General features: G+C 43.2%; 1 protein-coding gene across 1 annotated transcript in view; it reads right to left on the bottom strand.

Annotated features, from left to right (window-relative positions):
* The window catches only part of Ctnnbl1 (catenin beta like 1), a 155,013-nt gene that overhangs the window by 107,396 nt on the left and 22,809 nt on the right, over nucleotides 1-24,808 (bottom strand). Inside the window, exons 2-4 of the mRNA XM_026383174.2 lie at nucleotides 17,358-17,546; nucleotides 12,867-12,973; nucleotides 3,683-3,822 (exon numbers count right to left, since the gene is read on the bottom strand). Of these exons, the coding sequence (XP_026238959.2) occupies nucleotides 3,683-3,822; nucleotides 12,867-12,973; nucleotides 17,358-17,546 (436 nt within the window). The remainder of the gene's footprint in view (nucleotides 1-3,682; nucleotides 3,823-12,866; nucleotides 12,974-17,357; nucleotides 17,547-24,808) is intronic.

Here is a 24,808-nt window from a genome sequence, read left to right as displayed (position 1 = left end):
TCTATCAAAGGCTTTCCATCGCCAATCCCAATTCCCTGACCAGCCCCACGCCAGAGGTGACCTACACCTCCTAAGAGTGCTGATGACATTTCCTGAGCATTTTAACAGCTAGAGCCACAGGGGTGGTTTACCTGTGCGTTTTGCTCTCGATTCCAGTTATCATTCCTGTTTCCCTAGTGCCACACAACACACTTACACAAAGGAGGAACCCCCAAAATGCCAGTGATGTGCCAAAGAAGACTAGAGGGGACTCTGCCGACTTGTCATGCAGACGGAGAACATGGCAAATGACCAAACCAGGACACTCATGAATATGGCACCATGGTGACTTTTACTTATTTTGTAGCAGAAGGGGTGACTTGCCACCATCTGGAGTTTCACCTTCCCCTGTTTGTTTTATTCCTGCTCGTTCCTTTAGGCAAACAGAAAAATTCACTTAAGCCAGGACACAAAAACTGGCATTTTGAGTGATACCTTAGAAAAACATCTTTCGATGTACTTTTGGTTTTATTTTCTCTGTAGAAACACTCTAAACAGTTCATTAAAAAGGGGTCCTAAACATGTTTAAGTGATTTGCTTTACAGAAAATTATTTTAAAAAGCAATATTTTGAAAAGGCAGCAGCTGTCGGGTTCCCCTTATGCTCCCTCTGAGCAACCCTTCAATGCCCGGGGTTGTGCTACCCACAGCTCTTCGCAGACCACAGTTCCACTCTGCAGCCACCTAGGGCGCCGGCTGGGCCCTGCTGGGGCTGGGGCTGGGGAGCTGGCCAGGAGCACTGACCACCCCACCGCAGCAGCCGAGCAGAGATGGCAACTCCTAGCAGCGTCTCCCGGTTGAAAGGACGAGGCACGAGCTGTTTGCTCACATTGTCTACCTCTGAAGGTTACAACAAATCAGCCTCTGATCCAATTAAAATCCCTCCAGTTCATGTTTCCTCCAAGAAGGACAAAGCACAGATGACCCACGAGCTTGCTGGGAACACAACCAGTCGGGTGTGGTGCTGGCTGATAGATGAAGAGTTAAAAAAGATTAAAAATTTAAGTCATGACTGCCACGAAATTGTTTATTCATGGTACAGTGTTTTGGGCAGTTACAGCTGTACAACAGTAAATTGTTAACAACCATTTCCTGAAGAAAAATTTCCATTATAGATCACAGAGAAGACAAGGAGCAGAGCGCAGCGGGCAGGGAGATGGGGTTCCGCCGGCAGAGGATGTGTCAGCTGCGAGTCAAGAGGGCCCATCCTTCCCTGAAATCACGGGAAACTGAACTGTGAGGACGATGACATTTACCCTAATTGCTGCATCTAATTAAAATTAAGGTAATTAAAAATTTTCAATGCACTTTAAATGTGACGTAGGGCATAATTAGATTTTTAAAAATATCGTGAGGGCAGTTGGGTGAAGGTTAGCATACAAGAGTGGGGAACAGATTAGCTCTCAGAAAACAGGAGGGAATGGCAGTCTGTCAAGAGATATTATAGGGGGATGTGTTTTCTTCCTTTCTAAAGACCAGGACTTAACAATGCGGAACATCTGCACCCTGCCTCTCCCGAGCATGCCTACATGGGACGCGCTGCTCGAGTCAGTCTTCTCCTCAGTGGAACCGGCTGGTGAATCAGCAAAATGTCAGTATCCTGGGAAAGCTGCTACTATTATTTTGGGTTGGCAGGAGAGAGCTGTGTTTCCAGAAACATAGCAGGTGACTTTGGTATTCATTCACAGGATGAGGTGTGCCTCAGGGTCTCTGTCAGAGATGTGGTGAAGCCCACAGGGAAGGTCCCAGAGCAGGAAGGAACGCTGGACAGGACATCAGCACCTAGAGTGCCAGCCTTGCCTCCACAGTTAGCCGTCCAGCACCTGGCCTCACACTTGTCACTACAGAAGCAAATAGGGCACTAGGCTAAATTACTGCTAAGGTCTAAGGGATTTTGGAAGCTTCCATTCTATAGATGACTTGAAAGTGAAGTCACAACTCAAATGCCAATCACTGAATCTTTGAGAACCACTTTGTCCTGGAAAGGATCCCTCATATGGCAGGTAATGGCTTCAGAATAATTATTTACCTCCTCTCCAAAATCTGTATGTGGAAACCCAATGTGTGAGAGTGTTTGGAGGTGGGGCCTTTGGAGGTGATCAGGTTGCGAGGGCAGAGACCTCAGGGATGAGATAGATTAGTGCTCTCATAAAAGAGCCAGCACGTTCCCTCGCTCCTTTCCCCACAGGAGGACACAGTAGGCTGTCTATGAACCAGGAAATGTGCCCTCACCAGATACCAAAGCTGCCAATGCCTGGATTTTGCACTTCCCAGAATCCAAAACCATGAGAAACCAATTCCCACTACTTCTCAGCCACCCAGTTCATGGTATTTGGTGATACAGCCCAAGCTGACCAAGACAATGCCCACTGTACAACACTGCTTGAGCATCCAGCGCAGCTCACGGTGCCTGGAATGTCAAGGCATCAAAGCATGTCCATGGAATGAATCCAGGAGACCTTCCATGGAGCTCATGGACACAAGCTAACTGACCATGGCTCTCTATATAATCCACACCCCCCACAGCAACCCCTGGTGAACACAGTCCTCAACCTGGGGACCAGCAGAGCAATTCTTAACACTGTCAAACATTACATGGAAGCATCAGAAATGTCTTAAGATTGCCCTTCAAGAAGTCGGCATTAAAATTATTCACTGATTTATTTCTATGAGAATTATCAAGCAAGAAAGAACCTAGTCAGACATGCTCTCAGGAGAGAGATTACCAGCAGGATGAAAATAACGTGAAGCAGCAGCGGATTTCCCATGAATATCACTCAAGCAGACTAACTACATTTGTCTCTTACCTCTGGAAATCTAGAGTCAAACAGAACAACTATTAAGAGGAAATTTTGGTTTAATGAACATAGCCTTGTCCACAGGCACATCAAAAATCTTTTACATTAAAGCTATTGCACACTTGATGGCAAAGACAAAGTATGAAATGGTTTTGGAAGTCATGACTCAAATTCACTTACAAGGAACATTTACCAAGTGCCTAATGAGCAACAGGAACCTGCTTGGCACTCTGACAGCTTCTCTGATCCTCTCACTAACACTGAGAGCCAACTATCTGTGCAGGTGAGGGGAGGCACCGTGCTTTACCTAAGAAGGGAAGCTGGGAGTCAGACCTTCCAACCAATAGGAAATGTTCTTTATTCCTCTTTAAGGAACTGGAATATAGCAGTGGACAAAACAGACGAGCTTCCCTGTCCTCAGGCCATCCCAGTATGCTTTCCACCACGGTTCACTGCCTCCCCTGGTCAGATCCACTGGGCCATCTGCTAGTGGAATGATGTCTAGATCAACACATTCAAATCTGTCTGGCCTTGCCTCAATAAGGGGCTTCCAAAATCAGTTCCTGAAAATTAATGCTGCTAATGTCTGAACAGATACATCATTATGAATTCTAGTACTAATAAAAGCAAATAGGACAATTAAGGATTTGCCCAAGGTTTGTTAACAGATAAAAACTGGATTTTCAAATGAGTAAAGAGCAACGTGTGTTTCAAGATGGAAGATAATTAGAATGGAAATAGAACACCAGACGTGACAGCACATATCAGCAGAGACAGACAGGGGAGGAGCGTAAACAGCCCCCTCCCCGAGTCAGCCTTCTACTGAGGATAGATCTGAAAGGATATCTGTATTATCGTGTCCCAGCAATCCGAGAAGCGACTGCACAGCATTCAGCTCCACCAGAAGGTGGTACAGGTCTGGCATGGTGGCCACCACGTGCATCTCTTGAATGATGTCATTCAGGTCCAGCTCGGATTCCATGAACCTAGGAGGGGAGAACAAGACAGCGTCATTAAAAGGAAGGGGCACTACTGGCTCCGAGGAGCAAACAGCAACACATCCAGACAAAGAGACGATCTGTCAAAGTGTCTACGACAGACCAACTAAGAAGTACACTCATCCAAACATCATACTGTCACACAATTTCCTTGGGAAATCGATTTCCTCATTACAAAAATCAATCTTGGGTTCAGATCTCATTACAGGGTCCCCCTTACTCCTGCGGTCACAAGCTGCCTTTTAGAGGCTCTCAAAGCATTTTGCAGCATTAAATGATCTGCACGCCAGTGCTATAGATTAGCAGCTACCAACGCCCCTTGGTGTGGCAACTCACTCTGGCCCTGAACTAGCTATCCCACCAATCCAAAGGGGCTTCTCTATTCCCCTCTTCAGGTCAGAAGTCAATTATTCCCCTCTTCCACAGGAAGACAGTGGGATTCTGCAGCTCCCCCCAAAGTTCCTCTTTTCTCATGCTGATTAGGAGGCAGATCCCAGGCGAGGCTGACCTCATCTCTGGCATCTGTAACCACCACCACATCCACCCAGCATACCCCTCACTCACACTTCTACACGGGAACTTCTCAGCAACCTGTGCCCAGGCCTGAAGGGCGGAGCTACTTTGCATTCACTTTGCACACCCTCCCCTAGTGCCTGACACGCGAGGAACATCATTAAGCCTCTGAGGAACGAGACAGAAAGGTCTGTTCTAAGAAGGAAATGAGCAGAGCCGTGTAAAGCAATCAAACGATACCTGATTGAGAGTGACCAGAGGAAGCAGCGGTTAAACAGAGCCCGGGTCCAGACTGCCCGGGTTTGAACCTGGCCTACCCACCTACTCAGCCTCTCTACATCTTAGTTTCTTCATCTATAAATGGAGACAATACTGTTACCTGTGTCACAGAGCTACTGTAAAGCATAAAAGTAAAAACACATAAAGCACTTACGACGACATACAGCATAGAAGAGTCCCTGCGACTACACTGCACTTACTGCTATTATCATGACACATCCATCTTCTCTTCTAGAACATAAGCTTCTTAAAGTCAGGAACCCTATCTTTTGTACATAAATGCACAAATGCCTACGTTCACTGAACAGAGGTCCAAAAGAAAGAGAACATAAGCAGGGACTCTTAAAGTCATATGAGACTCAACAGCGTCCAGACACTGAGCCTGGGCAGATACCAGAATCTAGACATCTAGAGTCCATAAGGAACAAAATATGAGACTACAACTTTTCAAAATTTGCCCATATTTAGATGACATTCCTTACCATCGTTTTTCCCCATTATTTTTAATAACATTTATATTTTTTTCTAATTACAAAATACTACTTTTTATAGAAAACAGGAAAAAGAATGACAAAACCTCAAAAAGTCAACAGAAGCAGGATGTGGTAGTGCACACCCGTAACCTCAACTACTCTGGAGGCTGAGGCAGGAGGGTCGCAAATTTGACTGGGCTACTCTTAGCAAGACCCTGACTTAAAAAAAAAAAAAAAAAAGAAAGAAAGAAAGAAAAAGAAAAAAAGGGGGATGGTGCTGGGGGATTACCTTAGTGGCAGCACACTTGCTTAGCACACAGGGTTCAAACTCTGCTCACACACACACACACACACACACACACACAGACATACACACTACATGGAAATCATTCATGACCCTATAAATAAGAAATTCTCATTGATAACATGCTTGTGTGTTTAAGTCATTTTCTCAACTCACAACCTTCTTCTCCCCCAAAGTTACAGAGCATGTATAGTTCTTTTTTTTTAAGAGAGAGAGAGAGAGAGAATGAATTTCAATATTTATTTTTCAGTTTTTGGCGGACACAACATCTTTGTTGGTATGTGGTGCTGAGGATCGAACCCGGGCCGCACCCATGCCAGGCGAGTGCACTACCGCTGAGCCACATCCCCAGCCTGAGCATGTATAGTACTAAACTCGAGTTTTGCTGTCACTGGTAACACAGGTTGAAAAATTTACCCTTCTTTAACCATTCTTTGACAGCAGGTCAGGCCACCTGACCAACTGTTGTCAGTGGCTCTCTTTCTCCCAGGGCAAAACCTCGAATGACCAGAAGCGCTCCTCCCTGAAGAGCCCAGATACAGCTGCAGAAGACAGCCCTACCCACAGTGCTCTAAGAACAGTCTAGCAGTCAGCCACACAGCGTAGCGGAGGCTGAGTTTACCTGCAATTCTTGTTCTAAATCATAAATTTTAAATAGCTACGTAGTACATCCCATTGTGTTGGTGTACCATAATTTATTTAACCAATCCCCCTTTGTCAGACATTCGATGCTTCTAATTTTTCCCCCATAACAAATGACACTTAGAGGCAAGCATTTCTAATGAATGTGTTAGGATAAATTCCCAGGAAGGCAAGTGCCAAGGCAAAGAGTACACCTGACTTAACAGATGTTGACATGTTCTGCCAGAAAGGTGGCAGCGTGTGTGAGGAGCCCGTTTCCCTGCCCTCTCCACAGACAGCATCACTCCCTTCAGACCACCTCCAGTACAAGATCAGAAAGGCTCTTTTAACTTTTTGTACTTCACACACTAAAATGGTTAAAATTCTTCTAATGTTTACTATTTGGGTTTATTCTTTATCCATTTTGAAATCGGGGTGCTCATCTTGATTAATGATTTATTAATGCTCTCTATATTAAGGAAATGAAGCTCTGTCATATGTTGCAAAAAAGGAAAAACAAAAGTATTGCCCTTTAATTTGTTCACTGTGTTTTCTGACATAATTATTTATATTTATTTATTTACTTACTTGCTTACTTTTTGACATAATGGTTTTCAAAAGTTCAGGTGGTCAAATTTTGCCTTATGAACTCTATTTTACATATACCTTGAGCAAAGACTTTTCTATGCTAAGACCACATAGATTTTATGGTGTATATATATATATATATATATATATATATACTTTTTTATATATACTTAAATGTTTAATCTATCTGAATTTAATATATCATATAGGCCAAAGGTCAAATTTCATTTTCTGCAAGTATTTAGCCATCTACCCCAATATGATACTCTATCCTTTCCCACTCATTTGAAGAAATGCCATCTATCACACACTAAATTTTAATGCAAATTTTAGTCTGTTTTTGAACTTTTCACTCCACATCACCAGTTTATCTGGTAATTTCTAAGCCAGGACCACACCTCCACATGGTTATAGCTTTAGAGTATGTTTAATGTCTCTTATTGCGAAACACTCCCTTGATAAACCTTTTCAATGCTTCCTTACCTTCTCTCTCACCTGCTTGCTCTTCAAAGTAAATAACATATTTTTTAAATCAAGATTCTCCCCCAATGTATATATTTTTATTTTAAAGACTCCTTCCTTTGTGCTTATAAATAGAGTACTTTTTAAAGTCACTATTCCCCATCACCTGAAATGTGGAAGCCAAATCAGAATCGTGAGTCAGGAGCGGAGGTGGGGGTGTAACTTAGGGAGAAAACTGCGAAAAGGAAAAAAAAAAAAAAAAAAAGGCTGGTGCAGAAGGATTCAAATATTCCAGGGCAGCAAAAGAGCATAATCCCTGAACCCAATGGGTTTAGCAAACTTCTAAGGCTTATTGTCTTACATGGTATTTAAAAAAAAAAAAAAAAAAAAACTTCAAAAAAATAGTAAGTTGACCAAGTAAGTTTTCTAGTCCATCCAGAAGAACTAGCAAAGGAGACTAAGCCGTAGATAACAATAAACAAAACTGTGCTGAGCACAAGACAAGATTTGGGGATCTGCGTGGAAATCGGGAAATGAGTGTCAGACTCGGGGAAGCCTTCAAAACTCCTGTGGGCTCTGTCCTCGGGACTGTTTAGATCAATGATTTTGTTCTATCATGACTCTTTGATCAGTGAATCGGGTGAACATGAACATACAAAAAAGACGAACTTTACAAATGTCATATTAACACAATTTAAAGAGACAGAAAACACACCAGCTAACAGAATCAATTCCCAAGATCCCGACAGGTAATAATGATGCAGCAAATCCAACCGAGGGAAAATTACCTGGGACAAATGATGAAAACTGAAGCATTGAACCAAAAAGCCGAGTATAAGTGTCTGTGATAGGAAAGGAGCATTTCACAAGAGTATGTGTGTGTATAAAGGACTTGATGGTTCAGCCAACCCTAACTGCAACACAAATCAGAACCATGAGGTGGGTCTACTCCCTACTCATCTCTGGCCACCAGCATCTGCCCTATTTACCGTCCACCAAGAGACCTGGCAGGTGCCTGCCAAAGGAAGGAGCAGAGGAAAGCAGTGACCACAAATGCCACTATGGTTTTAGAACGCTTAAAAGAAGACACGAGCTCTCGGGCCAGTCAGACAACCTTGAAATTTTGTAAAAATCTGTCCTACGAACCTAACTTGAGGGGATATGGAAACTGACCCTGGGAGCAACCAAGATTACAAATAGTTTAGACAGCCTCTCAAATTTGTTGGAGTTCTTCTTCAGTTGAAATCTTGAGTCAGAACTGCCAAATGATGGAATAGGTTTCTTTGAAAGCAAGATCCTTGCGACTGAGGGTAGCTTTGTGTTTTTTTTTTTTTTTTTAAGGATAATACTAAAACAAACAAAAAAACACACCAAGACCTAAATGGTTTCTTCCAACTTTGCAATTCTTCTTCCAAATATATGGTATTAACCCAAATTTTTAAGTTTAGAAAGTCAGAAAACTATTAAAACAAAATAAACCAGTAGAAACAAAACTACAAGATAAAAAACATCACAAAACTACCTCTGGGTCCAGTGTGACGTAAGTAATGAGCTAGGGTGGTAAACGCCTGGGTCATTCTCCCAGCCATACTATTTACTGGCTGTAAATAAATAAGGATTTCAAGCACATACTAGGTGCCAGTCACCATCTTAGGTACTGGCTAAAACAGATAACAAGATAATCCCAGTTTTTGGCTTCATCGAGTCTCTGTCTAGCATGAATATAACAATCTATAAGAATTAACTGTAAGGACGCCCAGTACTATCAGAAGAAGTGCCCCTGGAACACAGAACACGGGGTCCCAACCTGGTCAAGGAAGCAGAATATCAACCACTTATCTCTAAACCTCAATTTCCTTACCTTCCTAGCTGAATTACAGTGATAATTAAAATAAATACTCTATTTAAAGTGCCTAAGCATATTATTTTTGTCACAGAGTAGGTGGCAAACAAATCTGTGTACCTTCAAGTTGGCCATGCTGTGACAAAGACAATTTTCTTCTGTTTTGCTGACAGAAAAAAATTCTACAGCACAGACTTACTATTTACTGTGGGGAATCAGCACACCTTCAGCAATAACTGACTCCTAGCTGGGGAAAGAGGCCATGGGAAAGCAATGAGCAACATATTTAAACAGTAACCCAGGCTGAGAGGGGATCATGGACTCCATCTGACATGACAGAACATTCTCCTATCCTCCCGCTGTACATTTGCTTCAGACAGACAGGACATTCACCTTCCACCACCAGAGCGAACATTAGCAAAGTTCAAAATCACTGGACCAGAAAAGCAACAGAAACCAAAGAGTGCAACCTGCATCCACACAGCCGGCAATTACAGTGGGGGAGTGCAATGCTCCCTCCACCAATTAAATCAGCAGTTCTCTAGGTGTGGTCCTGGGACACAGGACAGAAATAGGGGGTGGGGGGTGGGGATCCTTCCAGGGGTCCGTCAGACTGAAATTATTTTATAGTAATTCTGTTACTTGCCTTTGTCACTCTTTCTCTTTCGAGGGTGTCCCGTGGGGTTTTCCAGACAGTTACACAATATCCTGATGGCTAATGGCATATGTGCTTGTACGGTCTTCTATTTTTGAGAATTTTGTAACAAAAGCACTTTGGGGTACTCAATAATTTAAAAGTACAAACAGCCAGAGAATCACACACTAGATAATTATGACTCTGCAGAAATGAAGAGAAGAACGATGAAAGGACTTCCTAGGGACAGCACACGCTACTCCAGGGTGTCTGGGAGAAGCACTGCTCGGTGCAAAGCGGAGGCAGTGGAAGGACTGTCAATTGAATCTGAAATGCAGCCAAATGAAGAGGCGTTTGGGGTATGCGATCAAAATGACAACTACACATACCGGAAAATAAATGGGAATGTTTTTTATCTCATCTGGAAAGTTTCATTCAAATATGCTCTAGCAATTTTCATCTTAATTGAGCCTTGCCAGTCTCAAGAATTATGAAAAACACCACACCAGAAAGAATCCGAGAACTCAAGGTCAGAAACACAGTTTCCTAATTGCTTTTTGACACAACAAAAAGGTTTCCTTATGCATAATTTCAATTTTCACATGTTCAGATTTTAAAACTAAAATAGTATATCAATTTTGTCTGAACAGAATACATTGTTAATTTTTTTAAAAACATTTTCTTAAAAACAGCTTATGAACTGTAACACCAAAGCACAGTGCTTCCAAAGGTGACAACAGCCCAGAGAAACTCACTATTCTGAATTGCTGGGATATCTACCAAGGGCAATATCGGTATTCCAAGAAGTAAACTGATTTCTTACACTTTCAGTGATAACAGTTTACAGCATGGCTTCTTCATAATGTGGTCTTAGGTTCTAAGTGATGGAGATATAATGAAGATGGAATGGATCATACAATAGCCCTCATGTTTTCCAAAAACCCACAGAACGGCAGGTACTAGGCTGGCACTACAGAGCCAAGAGACAGGAGAAGAATTTAGAGGAAGAGTCTCAGGCAGGAATCACTGAGTAGAGAAATAACAATAAAACAAATGGCAAAGGTGTTTAAAGACCCATCACAGTTACTGTGCATAAGAATGCAGGGACAGATGCGGCTGGAGGAAGAATAAAGATACAGTGGGAGACCCCGCAGGAGCTATGGAAGTTTAAAATGTACACATCCCTCAATGTGGGAATTCAACATTTAGGTATCTACACTAAAAAGATACACATACAAAGAGACAAATGTACAAGAAGATTCACTGCAGCACTATTCATAAAAGCCAATAATTAAGATAACCAAATGTCCATCAATCGGAAAATAACTAAATAAATAATGGTATTTCCCAACCACAAAATATCATGCACTAGTTAAAACAAAAAGTGGATGAAGTAGATATGCAGAAAACTAACATGAAAACATTTCCTGATATGTGAATTCAAATGCCAAGGTACAGAATACATACAGTATGATTTGTTTTTTAAATATTTTTTTAGTTGTCAATGGACCTTTATTTTATTTATTGATGCATGGTGCTAAGAATTGAACCGAGCCTCATACATGCTTGGCAAGCGGTCTGCCACTGAGCCACACAACCCCAGCCCCACTGTAATTTATGTAGGAAAAAATTCTCACATTTACTAAGTATACAGAAAATAATCCGAGAGATATTCATGAACTGTTCACAGGTTACATCTAGGTAGGGGAATGAAAAGGGAGTCATTGCAGTGAAGGAGAACTTTCCTTTCTCCTTCTACTTATGCTCTGTTGGTATTCTTTACAATGACAACCTATTTATACATTACTTGTGTAATTAAACACACACACCCAAGTGCTACCACATGGTGAAGGTCAGCACAGAACCTGATAGGTGCTGGGCAGCAGAGCTCTGATCCAGCTACTACTACTGTCCAAGAGTACAGTGGGCTTGGTCTGGTAACCAGCTTTTCCCTCCTCTGCTCCCTGGCAGGGTGGACCACACTGGCCTCCTCGGGTTGCAGTGAAGCCTTCAGTCTGACACCTGGGTGTTTTGTCTTTACACTGTCTGTGTGCCTTTCCGTGTTCTTTTCTGCCTAATATAATTAAAGTCATTCTTCAAGGCCCAGCTCATATACCGTCTTTTCTGTGAAGTCCTTAATAGCCTGGAACTTGAGTTTCCGGTCTCTTCCCCTATGCTCCCAGAGCTCTCTACTTTTATCTTTTTAAAAGACTGCATGACCTTCTACCTTGCATTTGTACTCAGTATCCCTGGTAACCTACGGTCCTGAGTGCAAAGACCATACTGTTCAACTCTTAATCGCCAGGGGCTTTGAGCATATAAGATTCATTAAAACTGTGTAACTGGGAAGGGAGAAAGACAGGGAGGGAAAGATATTTAGCACATTGAAATCTCTATAAATATGAAAGAGCTTTTAGTGAAGACTCAAGACTGGCCAAAAGACACGGGATCTGTTGTTTTGGCACTTCATGGTGACAATCACACCAGGGCATTTCATGAGCATCTAGCACGTGCAGGCACTGAGCTGAATGCTATGATCACTCTCACTTCCTCTTCACAGCGACTCCACATGGAAGCTATTATTTCTTTACATTGACAAAACAGCTACAGCCAAGAAAGGGGAAGTGACTTATTTAAGATCATTTGGGAGTCGCATCCATATTTGTCTAACCCCAAAGCTTTTGACATTTTGTCAGCAGCAGAGCTCTCACTACTGGAAGCCATGAGAAGAATGATGCAGGAAAGAATTAACATAGCGGCCTGATCTTCAGAAGGGCCTGCTGCAAGGCTGCCCACGGCTGGCAGCTGGAAGCTTGGCTTTTGAAATGTTCCCTAAGTAATAAGGTTGTTTTGCCAGCCTGGGGCACTGAACAGCTGCTTTCCTTCTGGGAGTCTGGAATTCTGGTGTTGTTCCTGCCAGAGATGCTTACATAACCAATCTTAATTAAAAACTCTGGACTTGGAGTCTCAAAGGAGCTTCCCAGGATGGCAACGCTGCACCATGTTGAGGCAATTCACTGCTGGAAAAAGGAGTGTGTCTGTCTGGCCCTCTCCCGTGGCGAGAAGCCTGCACATGAATTTCTCCAGACTCTGCCTGTCGAGTACCCTGTTGTGTACCCTGTCGCTGTATAAACCATAGTCCTAAGTAACACTGATTCTTAGTCCTCTGAGTCCTATGAGTGATTTCCCAAATATGGGGGTCATCCTGGGACTCCTGATCCAGACCAAAAAGCCAAGGCAAACAAACAAACAAACACAAAATTAGCAAACACAACACTGCAGAGGAGGAAGGACATCAGCCAAACAGAACCTTACTTCTCTGGATTGTCTGGAAACTTGATCCGCAACTCTTGGTTTTTATAGGATCTCTTCTCAAATGTGAGGATCATCTTCTTCACTGAGCTTTCATCCAGCGGTTCCTCCTGGTACAAAGAGACGAACACAACAACTTCAGTGCACAAGAATTTCACATTTACTGTCACCACTTTCCTGTGGCTCTGATGATCCACCTCACTCTGCTACTGGCCCTCCTGGGTTTGATGGACAGTATACACTTTTTCTCCCCCATGAGAATCATGGCTGAGAGGTCACATCAGATGTATTCTCTGGGTGTCTCACATAATCTCCAGTCTCTATAATGCAGGGAATTCAGTTTAAAGCATGAAGAGACTCTTTGAACAAATGTTTCTTGAACATACCGTATAGCATAGAGTAAGCAATAATACTAGATATTATTATTTAACATTTATCTTGTTCTTTGCCTTTGTTGTACAGGTAAGATTCAGAAGTTCAATGGGCTAGGGTTGGGGCTCAGTGTTAGAGCACTTGCCTAGCATGTGAGAGGCACTGGATTCGATCTTCAGGACCACATAAAAATAAATAAAGGTCCATTGACAACTAAAAATATATATATATTAAAAAAAAAGAAGTTGTTCAGGGGCTGTAGCTCACTGGTAGAGCTCTTGCCTCACATATGTGAGGCACTGGGTTCGATTCTCAGCACCACATATAAATAAAAAAAAATAAAGGTCCATTGACAACTAAAGAAAAAAAATTTTAAAAAAGAAGTTCAAAAGAACTTGTTCAAGATCAAGTCCAGGGGCAGTGACTGTGGCTCCTAATCTTCTGCCCACACCAGGAATTGGCCCACTACTATCCTCAGAACAAATCCATCCCACTGCCTACTGTTTTTATGTGTTTTATTGTTATTGTTGTTGTTGCCGTCTTTGGTAATGGGGAGTAAACCCAGGGGCATTTTACCACTGAGCTACATCCCCAGTACTTTTTTATTTTTAAATTTTGAGACAGAATCTCACTAAATTGCTGAGGCTTCCCTCAAACTTGTGATCCTCCCGCCTCAGCCTCCTGGGCTGCTGGGATCACAGGGATGTGCCACTGTGCCTGGCCAACTGCCTGTTTTTGCACAGCCCACAGCAAAGAATGGCTAATTGGATAGAGCCACTGTGTTACCTTTCTCCCATGTTACTGTGTCTGGTCTTCACTAGCTGATGAGAACAAGTTCTGAATCCTGGCTGAGGCAGGAGGATTGGATCATGAGTTCAAAGCCAGCCTCAGCAAAAGCAAGGCTCTAAGCAACTCAGTGAGACCCTGTCTCTCAATAAAATACAAAATAGGGCTGGGGATGGGGCTCAGTGGTCGAGTGTCCCTGAGTTCAATCTCCGGTACCAAAAATAAAGAAAGAAAGAATGTAGTAATCTTGCCCAAAGTAAGCAACAACAACAACAAAAAGCTAGTAGACCATATAGAATTGTCTTACTTCATACTCCGTAATAATACCAACAAAGGTAAATAAAATGAATATTTGAAAATTGAGAACTCCCTGCCAAAAGCAATCTACACCAAAATTTCAGAGATGTTTTCTCTTCAGTTTACTTTCCAGTTTAAATTAATGAGCTGCAGTGCACCTTGCCTCTCTAACATGCACCCAACTCCCCCCAGCTTCAAAGCTTTGTAGTCACTGACCATAATTCACACGTAAAAGCAATGAAAGAAACCTGCTGTTAAGAGAACTTGAAATAGATACTTCTGGAAAGCACTGAATTATCCCATAATTTTGTAAGTACCCTGAAAATATTAGCTCTTATTTTATTAGTAAGTTTCAATTTTCACGTACTGGGTTTTAAGTGAGAGATACCTATACATTCATCTTGGGCACAACACATTTCTCAGATTGTGTCAATGACGCCAGCATCCTGAGGTACTCTTTTGGACTCTCCCCGATCCCTAGGATCAACAGTTCCAAGAGAGATTCCCTGACAAGGTAGAAAGTAAAGTGACTGTCCTAGCTCAGCCAAGACTGAGAGCCTCCCTTCATTTCTTACTAGCCACATGGCAATGTAACTTTGCTGAATTACTCCTCAAACCCTCCCTAACGCCAAACGATTCTCCCTCATAAGTCTTTTCCGAATTCATCCACCTGCACCTACAATAAGATCCTGAATCCTTCTCATTGCCTGCATAAGATGGTCAGGCAAGACCTGGCCCAGATAATCTCTCCAACCCCACACTGGAGCAGTACCAGTTGCTGGCCCTCGTCTCCTGGTTCACTGCAGCTTCTCCAATACCCAGCTCACAGCAGTTACCCAGGCAAGGTCCACTGCAGGGGGGAAGGGAGGCAGGAAGGGCTAAATGAAAATGTTTCCTGCGTCTTTCAAGGTCATAGAGATGGCCTACAGAAATTATGTACAGAAAACTATTTGGTAAACCACACTGATGTGAGCTGTTCCTAAGCTCAGCGTACCCAACATATCATACCACTAGGGTTTAACTACAAAAATCAAATTTTCTGGGAAAGTTTTCAAGCAAACTTGAAACAAAGCAAACAATAGCCACTGCTTTTCTTTCCCTGTGCTAACCCCTTGCCCACCCTGTGGAAAACTGTGTCAGTTTCCAAGCAGCTCTCCTGGGATTCCCAAACACCAGCCCCTCCCGGGTCTGGCCTTCCCCCCTTTAATTTCTCTCCAACACTGGGGGAAACTGAATTATCAGTCTTAGTCATCGGCCACAGCAGTATCTCCAATAGCTCAATGTCAGAAACCGGAGGGAGATTTCAGAAAGATGAATGCTGGTGATGTAGCACAAAAAGGACAATAATATTTTACAAGTTCACGTGACTTTACAGGGGCAAGCATCACTTGTTTTTCATCAAATGGGACTTTGGTGGCAGTGAGAAAATAACTCCTGGACCCGTAGCCGTCCATGTGTCATTTTTACAAAGCGATCTCTTTTTCCCTGTCCCTTAACAGAAGGCCTGGTCCCACATTACATTTCTGTCTCCCGGGCTAGAAACCACTTACCCATGACAGCTACTGTCCTAATCCTCCAGGACCAGCCTTGCTCTACACGGGAATTATACCTGCCAATTAACCGCTGCTGCAGGGCGAACAGATTGGGCAGAGGCACAGGGGAGGGGGGACATGTGTGCACGCACTGCGGGTGCGAGCCCTGGAGAGGCTGCTGCCCTCAGAGAGGAAGCAGAATTCACGCCGTCCCCCACCGCACATTGCCAAAGTGGCACCATCTTTCAAGGGCTGATTCCCAAATTAGCACTGGTACAAATCCTAATGAGGAGAGAGCTATTGTCACAACACAGCAAAGACCTTTTTGGAATATGAATCAATTTTTTTTCCCTCCGACTCACACTCCAGCCTCATTTTTAAAATCCAAACTTAGCATCATATCTTTGAGGGAAGTAGAAAACAGCTGGCTCTTAAGAATCTATTTCCATAATTCATAGTGAACAAAATGCCAGAGTGAAATAACACAGAAGTTAGTGCTCGGGATTTAAAAAGGCACAACGGTAAGGTCATTTTGTTTGTAATCACTGGTATTTTGCCTCCACTCTTCTCAGTTTCATTTACTTATTCATTCACTACATATTCGTGAAGGCCTACCCAGAGCGAAGCACCGTCCTGAGTGCGGGGTTCCGCTGTGCTGTCACAGCGACGCCCCTGTCCCATGGGAGGCTGAGGACAGGCAACAATGAATAAAATAAACAGATAGGAATTTCAAACCCTGACACTTGCTGTGAAGACAATACACTGAGGAAAGCGACAGAGGATGCGAGGATGGCTCGCAGGCTACCTGAGAGCAAGGCAGCTTCTTGGAGGAAACACCAGACCTGAGACCTGAGTGGGAGGAAACCAGCCGCGAAGCACTCGGGGAAGAGCATTCCAGAAGGGACCTGGAGATAAAAGGCCCTGGGCCTACTCGATCCCCCCACCTCAGCCCCGACCTGCGCTGGGACTACAGGTCCACCCACGTCACCACAGCAGGCCACACCAGGCCACAAGCTGCTTTCCCTATCACAGCTAATCCCAGAACACCCTTGAAGGTCTCCACCTTTGTTGTTTTGCTGATGCCACTTCCTTCCTCTACCCCAAAAGCCCTTCTCCACTTGTCCAAGTGACAGAATTTGACTCCACTTTCAAAGACTCCCGGCTATATTCAGAGTCGCCAGTGCCTTCTGGGTGTCCTCGGAGCAGCCGTCTAGGAAGCGGCCCAGGCCCCTCCAGCCACCCAGTCACCTTCCTCTCTGTTCCCACAGGGCCTCCTCGTAGCATGTAATCTGGGATGATTTTTAGAAACTCTCTCCGCGTTGTCCTTACACTTTGTCCTTACACTTTGCAAATGGCTTCCTAACTCCATTTCTCCCCTGACATTCACATCAGCACTGTAAAGGAGGAAGTGTCAACCCCATTTACAGATGAAGGCGAAGCTCAAGGACTATGTGGCCTGCCACACACAGGGCCAGGCCCGCTCCCCGCCGGGGCTCTGCCAGACTACCTCCTCCTCCTCCTCCTCGCCCTCCCGGTCAATGATCTGGAGCAGCCTCTTCTTGTCGTCATCGGCTTCCTCCACCACAGCGGCTTCCTCCTCCCGGTGGCGGCCACGCTCCCGAGGACCAGCTTGTTTCCGACGGGTTTTCAGCTCCTCCTCCTCATCATCCCGGGGGCGTTTTGTGCCCCTGTTGGGCTGAGAAGGAGAGAAAAGAAACAGGATGTTAGAGCGGAAGAGATGGAGACAGGCACCCAGGGCAAACATCCTAAGAACGTCTCAGGATCCTGATGGGAAGAGCCAGGAGCACACTCTCGGGAAGGGAGGGAAGCTCCAGGCGGTCATTTTTCAGGTCCTTTGTGATTCTACAAATACACCAGGAACAGTGGCTTTCTCTTTTTTCTTTTCAACAGAACTCTTTATATGGAGTTTTAGCACTTCACACGATCCTGTATATTCAGAAATCTCAAAGAAAAAAGCCACCTTGAGTCGGGGACACTGGGTTAGATTCACTTACCAAGAAACAACCCACCCCTTAGAACAGGGTTTTAAGTCATGTCTAAGGAAGATGATAAAGTCTTTCTAATAGTCACCCAGAAGTAGTTCAAACAAGATATTACATAGGTGACTTCCAAAGATCTATTATACTTCAAACTCTATTTTATACAAAGTAGAAGGCAGCCAGAGGCCAGGCAACCTAGGCGGACCCCCCCAAACCAAGACATACAAATGGGCAACAAAATACATGAAAAAATGCTGATAGGCACTGATCAAGGAGATGCAGATGAAAACCACAAAGAGCTATCACCTGAATTGCTGATGAGGGTATAGAGAATAGGGAACCCTTTTATGGAAATGTAAATTAATACAGCCACTATGGAGTTTCCTCGGAAAACTAAAAATAGAATTCCCATAAGAGCCAGTGACCCTCCAGTCTAGAGATATATCCAAAGGAAGTGAAATAATTATGCCAAAGAGATATCTGCCCTCCCAGGATCACTGCAGAATGACTCACAGTAGCTAATATACAGAAACAGCCCAGGTGTTCATCATCAAATGAAAGAAGAAACACACCACACACACACACACACACACACACACACACACACACACACACACACAAAATGGAATACTATTCAGCCCCAAAAAGAAGGGAATTCTGTTACTTGCAACAACACAGATAAACCTGAAGGACAACATGCTAAGTGAAATAAGCCAGGCACAGAAAGACAAACATCCCATGATCTCACTCATATGTACAATCATACATTGAATTCAGGAGTAGAGAGCACAAGGACAGTTACCAAAGGGAGAGGGTAGATGTTGGTCAAGGGTACAAAGCCTCAGCTAGGAGAAATTAGCTTTAGTAGTCCACTGCACAGAATGGTGACTACAATACAAAACAATGTACTGCCTAGTTCAAAACTGCAAGTAAATAAATAAATAAATCCAGGTGTTTTCTCCACCAAAAAAAGAAAAGGATGTAAGGTGATGGATTTTGTTAATCGGTCTGATTTAATCATTCCACATTCTAAACATATCAGATTAAGTCAAGTGCAGTAGTGCACGCCTCTTAATTCCCAGCTACTCAGGTGATTCAAGGGCTCAAAGGCAGCCTCAAAAAATTAACAAGACCTCATCTCAAAATAAAAAATTTAAAAAGCTGGGGATGTGGCTCAGTGCAAGGCAGTAAGGCTGAATCCCTAGTAACACACACACACACACACACACACACACACACACACACACAGATCACATTCTACCCTGGAACGATCATGGTCAATTAAGTAATTTTTAAATTAAAAAATGTAAAGAATTTGTAAAAGTCCCGGAGGCCAGGTGACACTCAAGGTCACAAACCACTGGCATCCTGGAAGACAGAAGTGGTACTTCCTGACTCCTGCTCTGGGGCTCTTTCCAACGCTCTGATAGGACCTCATTTTACCTTTGCAACACAATCCATGATGGAGTACTTACTGCTGCTTTCCACTGAATTAGAATAAAGCAGGGCACTATTGAAAGAGCTTCGGACTGAGGGAAAACATCCTACAGCAGACATCAAAAGTGGTGAATGTCATCACTCAGCTCCACTGGCTACTGGTGCAACTGGAGCATGCTTCTACCCAAGCCTTAGTTTCCATAACTGCAAATGGAGGTAATAACCCTTTTCCTTAAGGACTCATGAAAGCTCCTTTTAAAGTAAAAAAAAAAAAAAAAAAAAAAAAAATTCTAAATAATAACAGTACTAAACAAATATGTAAAAATCATCATTATGAGCCTCTCCAAAAGATTGTGTCTCCCCCAGCAAAACACTGTGTTAGGTTCCTCTCTGAGCTTCTTTCTCTCTACCTGATACAACTGCCCTCACCAACGGTGTGCTAGTGCAAGGTGGTATGTTACCACCAAACAGAAGAAAATGCCATGTCCACTGCCAGCCTGGGAAGGTGTTTGGTAATAACATAAATTTCTATCATGCACATCTCACATTTCGCCTTGTGACAACCATCCCTGAACTGCACTATGCCGAGGTGGAAAGTCATTCCCTCTAATATTCGTGTGTCCTGCTGGTTCTAGGGACCAGGTGCTTTAGCAAGTCTGAGCATATGACACTGCTTAGAGACAATTTCGTTTGTAGGGTACCACCTGCTATTTTTCATTTTCTTCCAGGTCTCCATGGGATAGATTATAATCTCATATGAACTCTATTTTCTTAAATCCAAAAATCTAATATCATCATTACTACTCTACCCTAAAAAAGAAAAAAAGAAACCAACATTTCAGAAACTACAGTCTACAAGAAAAAGGAGGTACCAGTTTCCACGTGAGGAGGGGAAGTAAAAGGTAGCTTCATCCATAACGGGGGCAGGCTTCAAATAGAAAGCTGTAGCTCCCCAGCAGGTAAGAATTTCAGCCCCCTGGGAACACGAATTCTTTCAGGCTCATAAAACAAGCCCTGCTGTGATTCTGATTAGCAAGAGCCTGCTGCAGAGCCAAGGCAAGGCACGAGCTCCAGAGCTCTCCATGGAGAGGAGATTTCTGATGGTTCATCTCCAAGGGCAGGGAGAAAAGGCAGTGCCCACAATTAAGAGGAGAAAGCGAAATACTGCCACAGTCATGAAATGCAAAGCAGAAATAACGCTGGCGATGTCTCTTTGAACCTCTTCGGCTCCCCGTTAAAACAAACACTGCAGAGGTCAGGGGAGGGGTTTCATTTTCACATCTAACAATTTTCACTGAAATAGCACTTTCCTTCTGCAGAACTTCAATCTCCACCACATCTCTGGGGACCAGAAGTAGTTAACAGTTCTGCTTTATAAGCAAGGAGACAGGATGCCTAAGACCTTCTCATAAATTCCTGCAAAGACAACTGGGTTCCCTCTTAAAACTTGAACCTGACCTCTGGAACGTTTGCTCACCTCCCATGATTCTAGGACCCTGATGACAGAGATCTGAGGGACTTACGTATAACCATAAACATAAGTTGCACAAGACTGTGGTTAACTTAAAACAGTTATTTGTTAATTCATTAATTTCACAAATAAGTTATTAAAGAAGCATCATCAAGTCATCAGCTGGCCCAGGAGCAGTCCCAGGCTTCCAGCTGGGCCATGTCTAAATGGGGTCAAAGGTACAGAACAGGCGGGCTAGTGAAGATTCTTAAGAACAGACCTCAGAATATTTATGAATAGCCTATGTGCAACATCCCTAAGAAAGCCACCTTTAGGTCCAATGGTGTCCCCAGCCCCTCCCTCTCATGAGGCTAGGGCAGGGCAGGGCAGGGCCTTCTAGGGCACTCTGATGTGGCTCCAGGGCCAGCTCCGCTGCTCCAGCCTCCATCTCCCAGGGTCTAGGAGCTGTGAAAGGTCCTGGCGTACCTTATTTCAACATTCTTCTCTCCCAGGGCAAAATTTAGAGAACTTTGCTCTGTATTCCTTCAACTGTCTCTAAAACTAACAATCCAAATAGAAAAGTTCATATTCATTCCTGAGATTTCACCACTCTGGGTAATAAAGGATTCATTTCTTCAACAAATATCAAGTGCCAACTACATCTAAGGCACTGCTCTGGGTACTGGGCAGAGTGTGAAGAAGACGAACACCACTTGCTATCAGAGTTCCTCAGTCTAAGACAGAGGGGTCAACTGAAATAAAATGCAAGCCCTAGATGTAATCTGAAATTTTTTGGTAGCCACATTTTAAAAATATAAAAAGAGGAAAATTAATTTTAATAATGTATTTTATTTACTCCAATATAGCCAAATATTATCACTTCACTATGCAGTCAATATTAAAAAAATTGCTAATTTGATAGTTTGCCCTTTTCACACTAGGTCTTTGGAAGCTGGTAGCATTTACAAGTAAGGACCAACTCAATGCAGACTAGAGCCATTCTGTGCGCTCAACAGCCATTAGGGACTAGTGGCTACAGTACTGAACAGCACAGGTCTGAAGAGTTTCCCGCTCCCTAATAAAACCAAACTATTATCATCCTTCCGGCATCAATGAGTGAAATAGGGATTCTTAGCACTATTTGAAGCTGACTCCACATCCTCTCCCAGAAAAACACTTCTTGATTATATTTACCCAACATTCACCGTGAGAACAACTGGTTGCACAAAACAAAACCAGAGCTGTGACAGCGGAAGCAGTATGGCGCTCCATGACTTCACTCCAGGGGAGCCAAGGAAAGGGCTGCTGACCAGACAAGACATCACACAGCCTCCAGAGTCAGCTGCTGAGGCCCAGCTCTTCCTGCCGCATACAACCAATCCCCAGAGGCTTAAGCCATTCTTACCAGTCACCTCTGGAGGTTAATTTGTTTGGGTTCTGAAAGGTATTTGGAATCCTTCAAGATGAAGGAATGACAAAAGCAACCGCTGTTAATAAAGTAATTCCTCTGCTACTAGTGCCCACAGGACTAGAGAAAAAAGTCTTAACTTCTGATATACCAGAACATCAGCCTTCAAGGGACTCAACCTTCCAGGCTCCCTGCCTCTCCCCAAACTGGCGAGTGGAATAAAAGCATTTGCCACCAGCCAACCACACAGCTGGTAGTCCTTCTAGGATGCCAACGGGCCCCTGCTTATTCAAAGCCCACAGTGGGTTTCGAGACAATGTACACGATGCCTTAGCTTTTGAATGACCTTGTTGCGTGTGTGCACCTCCATCCATTCCACTGGAAAGAGAAATCAAGACGTCTCCATGAAAGCTTGGAAAGAGTTAAAAAAAATTAATAAGCAATCTGCCTAGGATACTCCCTGCATACCCAGACAATATCCAACCTAAGCTTTAGGTTTCATTTTTCCCTTCTATTTTTTTTTTTAATTAAAAAGCAGTGAGAAGCTGCAGCTATAATGAGGGGCTGTGGGAACATGCAGTTATATTGGGCTCAAAGTAATGTACCATAGGAAGAGGCTACATCACCAGAACGAGGCCGAAATTAAACTCCACTCTGAAACCAACTGCATTTCCTCTGAGCACGCAATCTATATCATCACATTTATGGTCTGTCCTGACCTCAATTAGACTTAGGGGTGGGGGGAAAAAGGGAACTTCTATAATAAGCAATAATGGTATCATTATGATAAATCATGAACACACACAGTGCAATTATTAATGTGAAGAGCACATTTGTATCAGGATATAACAGTGTAAGTGTATGAGAGTATGTGTCTAAATAGCTCAACATTCCAAGTTACCTGGTAAAGAAGGGATAATTTATAAAAAACGCTTTCACAACAACAGAAGAAAAAAAGATGTCTAATTCTACTAAGGAAATGGAAAATGTCCAAAAAAATTACCTCAAAATAATCTAGAATTCCTCACCTGGTACTAAGAAGCTCAGAGAACCTTAGAAAAGGGTCTTCCAAGTGGGGCATGAAGTGCTGTTTCTTAAATATCAAACAAGGGGGAGAACTTGGAAACTGGAGCTGGAAGAAAGACTATCTAATGGACCTCCCGACAGAACAGGAATTCTGAGCTCTTGTCTAATTCCCCGGACGATGCTTGCTTCTCCATACTAACTCATGACTGGTTGGAAAAAATACGACAATGTTGAAGAAATCACCAGTAAATAAATAAACAAGCTATTATTAAAATGTAAGAACACAGACTAGCTGCTATTTTAGACAGGAGGTTACAGCTAGAGGCCATCAACAGGAAAAGGCTTCTAATCCATGGCTGCTTGTGATAGTGGATGGCCTGAATGAAGAGTTTGATATTCCTAAATTTAAATCCTGTCCCCTCTACTTAACAGCCCTGAAAGGTAACCTTCCTCTCCAGGTTTGAGTTTTCTCAGTCTATGAACTGGGAAGATAACCCCTTTCACACAGACACCTCCGTATACATCAGCCTGTGCATGCAGAGAACAACGTTTCTAAACACAGACGGCTGTTCGGCCCACAACAGACAGGACATGGAGGGTGGCTCCCTCTCTCTCCCTCTTTCTCTGTCACACTTGATTCCAAATTAATGAGGCTTGAGGCTAAAAAGGGCTTTGACCATTAGAAGCTAGTTTTACACTGTGGATCCTTTTTAGTGTCAAAATGTTGACAGATACCACCACACTGCGCCCACACACACACCCCGCCCCCGCCCCTGTTGCATTTTTTGTAGCCAATCACTGAGGACAGACAAGATGACAACAAACAACTTCTATTTGGTAATATCTATTTGGCAGTGTTTTCATTTGATTTGTGTTTCTAACATCCACATCGACGAGAGGCTATGTATTCATTCCACAGAAAACGCTTGTGTACATGTAGATTCACAATCTCTTGCCATAATTCTTCTAAGACACTAGAATCAGTCCAGGCTAGAGGCAGCCTCAATCTAAATCAATCAACCACCTGAAATCTGAATCCCTTCTAAAGCATCTCTGGTCAGGCATAGACAGGAACCTTCCAACACCCGATGACCAGACGCTCCCCTCCTCCCTAATCTGTGCCCTCCACCTTTGGATCCTTCAGAGAGTTCATTACGTGGAGGAAAACCTTTCAAGTTAGACTTTCTTTCCCTGGTCCCTAATTCCTCTCCTTAAAAAACAGCTCTCCCATTAAAAAGAAAAAAATAAAATAAAGTATTACTTCAAGATCACAATCCTATTTACTTCTTCCTTTCCCATTGCCTACTCTTTTCAGAATGCACTTTCAATGGGAAGCGGATGCAAGTCATGGAAGAAAGGGAAGTAAACACTTAATTAAATTCCTTCCTACCATTACATTGGGATTTCATCATTTTTAAACTTTCTAATACCTCTTGAGATAATCAGACATATGGACTGTCTCCCAAGCTTATGGGCAGAATGGTCTAACCAATGTGAAATGCTCAGAAATCATCTGTTGTTAACCTCTCCTGATTACCTTTTGTCGGAATAAAAGGGAGTTTTCAAACACTCATTTTTGCCAGATGGTAGTGAGTGGCCTGACCCAGAAGTTACAGATGAGCTGCAGTAATGAGTTT

This window comes from Urocitellus parryii, chromosome 6, assembly GCF_045843805.1.
Source record: "Urocitellus parryii isolate mUroPar1 chromosome 6, mUroPar1.hap1, whole genome shotgun sequence".
Taxonomy (NCBI): Eukaryota; Metazoa; Chordata; class Mammalia; order Rodentia; family Sciuridae; genus Urocitellus; species Urocitellus parryii.
The sequence above is the reverse complement of the archived record's forward strand: the minus strand, read 5'-3'. Positions and strand labels throughout refer to the sequence as shown.